This window comes from Arachis ipaensis, chromosome B03 (assembly GCF_000816755.2).
Source record: "Arachis ipaensis cultivar K30076 chromosome B03, Araip1.1, whole genome shotgun sequence".
In the NCBI taxonomy this organism is placed as follows: Eukaryota; Viridiplantae; Streptophyta; class Magnoliopsida; order Fabales; family Fabaceae; genus Arachis; species Arachis ipaensis.
The window spans coordinates 110,966,803-110,973,155 of NC_029787.2; the positions used below are offsets into that span (position 1 = coordinate 110,966,803).

At 34.3% G+C, this 6,353-nt stretch overlaps 1 protein-coding gene across 1 annotated transcript; it reads left to right on the forward strand.

Annotated features, from left to right (window-relative positions):
- Positions 1,694 to 5,459, forward strand: LOC107630902 (alcohol dehydrogenase). The gene is made up of 8 exons (XM_016334186.2): positions 1,694 to 2,202; positions 2,277 to 2,412; positions 2,526 to 2,595; positions 2,685 to 2,778; positions 2,978 to 3,191; positions 4,142 to 4,283; positions 4,578 to 4,748; positions 5,040 to 5,459. The coding sequence occupies exons 1-8, from the start codon at positions 1,926 to 1,928 to the stop codon at positions 5,229 to 5,231; spliced, it is 1,296 nt and encodes a 431-aa protein (XP_016189672.1). The 5' UTR covers positions 1,694 to 1,925; the 3' UTR covers positions 5,232 to 5,459.

Genomic DNA, 6,353 nt, shown 5'->3' on the forward strand with positions numbered 1-6,353 from the left:
AGTTCATGTCCAAGAAGTTGATACCCCTTTTTCTTTGTTGATTGATTGGGTAGTTCCACTAATAAATAAGTTCAAGATAAATTGTGATGTCAGTTTTATGGGAGATATTGGTGCAGCGGATTTTGGTTGTATCATCAGAAACTCAGCTTGTAAGTGCGTAAAATGTTGTGCTGGTCGTCTTTCGTCTAATTCAGTTCTTAGAGGAGAGTTTTTTGCTATTTGACAGGGTATGACTCTGGCTTAGGAGATGGGTCTTTGTAATGTCATTTATAAAACGGATTGTCTTAAAATTGCTCTTTTTATACAAGCTACAAATGCCTTTGTTCATGTGTTGGATAAAGATATTGTAAAAAAAATTCAACATATATTTGTTAGAAATTGGCGTGCTTTTCTTAATTGGATGTTGTGTTTTGTTAATGTTGTTATTGATTCCTTGGCCAAAGAAGCTACAAGATATAATGAGCTTTATAAAAAATGGATTACTCTTACTGAGAATTAGGAGTGCACTTGGGACCGGGTGAAACTAGATTCGTCTTAATTCGGATCCGACCCTAAATAATGACCGGGTCTATTTTTGAGATCCTTATCTGATCCTAAATTCGGTGAAATCACACCACTTTCAGACTACACTAGGACCGGGTCTCGACCGGGTGATCCGACCCTAAATAATGACCGGGTCTATTTTTGAGATCCTTATCTGATCCTAAATTCGGTGAAATCACACCACTTTCAGACTACACTAGGACCGGGTCTCGACCGGGTGAAGTCCATGTCTTGCTAAATTTTATGTCAAAATTATGAAGCACTCATTTATAAAGAAAAAAAAAATACTTGTTATAGAGAAGTTGATAACCATATTTGAACTTAAATTTATCCATAGATTCTAATTTTATACTTCTTTGATCTATTTTCTAATTCAACAAATGTGATTAAAAATAAAACAATAAACTTATAATTAATATAATATAGTATTGGAATTAATTTAAAACATATATATCCTTTTTAGTCCCCTTTGATACACATAGGTCTGGTGAAGTAAGATTTGCCTTAATCCAAATCCAATCCTAAATAATAACTGGATCTATTTTTGATATTCTTATCCGGTCTTAGATTCAGTAAAATCATACCAAATTAGTCTCAAAATATTTAAGTCTAAACCGAATCTTTGAATCGGATTGGATCATGTGCACCCCTACTGAAAACATTAAAAGACTAATAAAAAATTTAAAGAAACTTTTAACTTTTTAATTAAGAAGTTTGTTGGTTTCTTTGTGTATTTGTATTATTTATGAGAGAAAAAAAAAAACACTAATACAGGAAGTTAGGAAGTCAATTTTGATGCATTATATATAAAAACATTTAAATATATGCAGTAATCATATATTATGTTATTAAAAAGGAATTTGGTATAGTAATTTAAAATCCTATTAATAAAAGCAAGGATACTAACAATATAGCAATAGTAGTACTATATATGTATTTAATTAAACAACTATATCATTACAAATAATTGCTTTTCGTAAATATCATGCGAATAATTCTTTAAAAACAAATATATTAAGTGTTTGTTTAGCTTTACTATTTTGATAAAAAAAAATTTTTTTTTTAAAGCTCGGCAAAACAAGTCCTAAGTGATTATGTAAAATAACTTATAACACATCAAAATTAAACTCAACAAATTATTGTCTATAATTGTTTTGGGGGGGTGGGATGTGATCAAGGTGTGAAGATTGGCCTGAATTATTAGAATAATAATATAAGTGACTTGTAAAGTTTGGATGTGTCGTAAGTCGTAACAGAGATCGGGGAAGAAGAAGCACTCACATTATTAGTAGCATAAGTATATAGTAATCCAAGTAGGTTTTCACATTCCAATTCGTCCTGCGTTGATTGTTGACTTCACTGATACTCGCTGGAATTGGGAAATGGGGACTGCCATAATTCGCAGGAGCATCACCCGCTACCTCAACCACCCTTCTCTTCTTTCTGCTTCTTCTTCTTCTTGGTGTTTGAGTCAGCAACAACATGCGCGTGTTTCGAACCCCCTTTCATCATTTCTTCACACCAAAACCAGCGGTGGCGGTGCAGCACTTCCTTCTTACATGCGAGGAGCTGTGTATTGGGAACCCAACAAGCCTCTCACCATTGAAGAGTTCAACATGCCTCGACCCAAGGCCGGGGAGCTTCTCATCAAAACCAAGGGTATATTCAATCAATTACTATTATTATGAGTTTGATCAATCCAATGTCGTGATTATGAATGAATGCATTTGCAGCTTGTGGAGTTTGCCACTCTGATTTGCATGTTTTGAAAGGTGAAATCCCTTTCTCAAGTCCATGTGTTGTGGGTCATGAGATCACTGGTGAAGTTGTTGAACATGGACCTCTCTCGGACCCCAAAATTATTGAAAGGTCAACACTTGCTTACAATTCTCAACAAACACTCTCTTTCACTGTTTCCCTATTAGTGTTTTGTGTCTGATCATGTTCTGGTTCGTAACAGTTATTATTTTTCCATATTTCAGGCTTCCACTTGGATCTCGAGTTGTTGGGTCCTTCATCATGCCTTGTGGCAACTGCTCCTATTGTTCAAAGGTACTAATATAACCATGGATTTAGAAAATCCACTCTATATCCCAACTGAATTATCGTTTGCTCTTGATGTTTTCTAAAATGACATACAGGGCCATGATGATCTATGTGAAGATTTCTTTGCTTATAATCGTGCAAAAGGAACACTATATGATGGTGAAACTCGATTATTTCTTAGAGGCAGTGGTTCGTATTATTTCCATGTTATTCGCAAATGTTCTTGTAATGTTTTATAATTTCATACTAAGGGCCTGTATATAAACATTCTCAATTATTTGTTTTGACCTACTACATATTTCTATTTTCTGCAATGGCAAGAATATCTAATCTTAATAATCTGATCTTTTGTTACCCGAATACTGAAAATCGTTTGCAATTTATATAGGAAAACCAGTATTTATGTATAGTATGGGAGGGCTTGCAGAGTACTGTGTTGTGCCAGCAAATGCTTTGTGTGTATTACCGAAAGCATTGCCATATAGCGAATCTGCAATTCTAGGATGTGCTGTTTTTACTGCTTACGGTGCTATGGCTCATGCGGCTGAGGTGCGTCCTGGTGATTCTGTTGCTGTTATTGGAACTGGGGGTGTTGGTTCTAGGTAAATGAACCAATTTTCAAATTAATGTTACACAGTTGAATCTTGCTCAGCCTTGCTTTTTATTATTTTTGTTGTGTTCATAGTCCTTGCTTGAGCTAAAACAGGTTAATAATTAATAACTAACCCTTGAAATCTCCATGTCCTGTATTTTTTCTATTTGTTTGATTAATGTGGAAGCTAGTTAATTAGAGAAAACATTATATAATGATGTCTCACTTGCCTTACACTTAAACTACACACAAAATCACTTCACTCTATAGTATTCAACACAAATTAAAGAAAAAAGAAATTCTATTTAGTATTTACAAAAATGATAAATAATAAACTTGGTTTATAAGTAATGAAATGAGACAATGCCCGTGAGCAAATAAATAATAAACTCCCCTTCAAAAATAAATAATAAACTCACTTTGGCTTTTATATATGAAGTGGATTTTGGGGAAAACATCATATCAACTTTGCTTAGCTGGATTTAGTCACAAAATAACGGCGGCGGTTTGACTTCGCTACTTGGTTTGCCACAGGAATTGAATTCCACAATTTTGTTTTATTTTCTGCTTATTATTTTAAGGAGAAATTAAGACCAAGAAGGCAACAATCACGTTCAGTAGTTTGTAGCCAGTTTGTGTGTGATTGAAATTGAAGCTCAGCCACATCTGTTAAGTATCATACTCATTTTATTTGGTTCTTCATTATCACTTTTTGGCCAAGATTGCTTATGACCCCCATTTTTTTTTTAATTTTTTTATGAATTGTTGAAATTTGCTGGAAATTTGACATCTAACTAGATTATATGCACAATTTTATGAACTGTTAAAAATTGCTGTAGAAATCGTGAGCAAAGAATTTGGAGAAATCTAGAATATTTTATATTTATGTTCTAATTTGGCCATTTTCTTACATCAGGGGAATTGGTGCTAATCAACTACACTTGTTTTCCCTTTTAACAGTTGTTTGCAGATAGCTAGAGCATTTGGTGCCTCAGATATAATTGCTGTGGATGTTCAGGATGAAAAGCTACAAAAAGCAAAGACATTTGGTGCTACTCACACTATAAATTCCACAAAGGAAGATCCCATCCAAAAGATCATTGTATATGAATTTCCCTTTTGCCTCGTTGTTTGACATTTACCTGTGTTAATAATTTAATATCCCTGTGAACGAGTACTTGTGTGAGAAATTCCACTAGGAAACTGTCCAAGCAACATGATCTTCTGTATCTCTAGAATGACATCTCTGCATCAGTAAAAATGTTGAAGAATATCTACTGAGTATTTTTTTGAATGAAAAGAAAACAGGGTTTCTTATTGATTATGTATTAGATTGTCATTAGCTTTGTCTATACCTTCCGATTTTTAACTCTTTCAAATCAATACAATCACACAGGAAATTACTGGTGGGAAGGGTGTTGATGTTGCTGTGGAAGCCTTGGGAAAACCTCAGACATTTGCCCAGTGCACACAGAGCGTGAAGGACGGAGGAAAAGCCGTGATGATTGGACTGGCACAAGCTGGTTCTGTGGGTGAGATGGATATAAACCGGCTTGTTCGTAGAAAGGTGTGCAGTCTAAGTATCTTTTTTATTGCTATTGTTGTCAACAATATTACGGTGTAGCTCTCAGTTTGAAATGAAACTTACCATTCGTTTATCAATGCTTATTTTGTATGCCATGTTAAAAGAGTTCTATCTGATGATGAGTTACATAACTTCCATATGAAAAAATGGTTTTGATAGAATATCATTTGATACATGCAGGAAAAGGCTTCTGTTCTTGTTGTTTCTTCCCTTTTTCCTTTCTTGAGAAAAAGAATCTCTTCATCTAAGCATATTAAACTTGTATTTGAGCAGATACAAATTATAGGGTCGTATGGAGGGAGAGCCAGGCAAGATCTTCCAAAGTTAATGAGATTAGCAGAATCAGGAATATTCAATCTTGAGCATGCTGTTTCTAGAAGATACACCTTTGAGGAGGCAGCCAAAGCATTCCAAGATCTCAACCAAGGAAACATTGTTGGTAGAGCTGTCATAGATATAAACTAGGCCAATGTTCCAAGCACTGTTGCAAGGTGTTGGGGTCCTGTGCTGTGTTATGATCTTGTGATAAACAAAACTAATTGCAGTCAGATGACATGCTCAAATAAAAAGGGCCTATTCTTTTAATGCCGGTTTGCTTCTATCAAGTTTTTTCCTGAAAGTTCCTAATTGGCACCTGATAGTTATGGTCTCAAACCATATTTCAAAACCAGAAGGGGTTACACATGATTTCCCCTTCCAATGTGTTATCTTCGCTTCTTTGCTATATAATATCTATTCATTTCTTTACGAAACTGTGTACGATGTCAGAAAATTATGAAGCAATTTGAGTTAGTCAAGTGGTCAGTTCATTCGTCTACTTAAACAAATGTCGGAAGTCCGAATTTCGCTTTTTGCATGCAGCAATTTATTGGCTAGTGGTAGATTCTTAAATGAAATTCAAATCCGCGACGGATTTATCTTTGACCTGTCGGACTAAAAAATACTGTAAGCAACAAAAACAAACCTTTTTTGGGGGGTGAGGGGGGGGTGGGGAGGGCAGAGTGAATAGACCATTCTTAGTACCAACAATTTTTAGTCGCAAGATCAACATCAACAAAATTAATGGAAGAAATCAATACCTTAAATTCAAAAGGAAAAGAACTCATTTTTTTAAAAGCATATAGAAAGAATTCTACCAGTCTAATCTCGCAACCATGCTTAAAATTCCAAAGCATGTATCATACAAGGGTTAAAAATTACTACATCTAATTTAATAAGATAATACGATTATATAAAACAACGAAAATCATCTCATTAGGTGGAGTTGGTTATATAGATCAAACGATGGCATTGCATTCTATCATGTATCATGTCTAATTGAATGTTAATCTTCTTTCCACATGTCAAAATCATCTAAGACGAGATTCTATAATCTTTTCTACAATAGATGCTACTCAAACTTTTCTGTTATATCTTCATTCCTTTTTTGTCCATACATATGGTCTTTCATCCATCATAACATCCTCATCTATGCGCATTTATGTTCATGTTCACCCTTTGTCGTCCAACACTCTGGTCCATATAACATAGCCAGTCTAATGACAATATAATAAAAAAAAATTTCAAATTTTAAAGATATTTTTCTTC

What these genes read in the sequence shown, in the direction of transcription:
- LOC107630902 (XM_016334186.2), top strand. Translation starts at nt 1,926, where the DNA reads ATGGGGACTGCCATAATTCGCAGGAGCATCACCCGCTACCTCAACCAC. An exon ending in GCTTCTCATCAAAACCAAGG is followed by an intron (nt 2,203 to 2,276) that starts GTATATTCAATC and finishes ATGCATTTGCAG; the next exon opens with CTTGTGGAGTTTGCCACTCT. An exon ending in ACTGGGGGTGTTGGTTCTAG is followed by an intron (nt 3,192 to 4,141) that starts GTAAATGAACCA and finishes CCCTTTTAACAG; the next exon opens with TTGTTTGCAGATAGCTAGAG.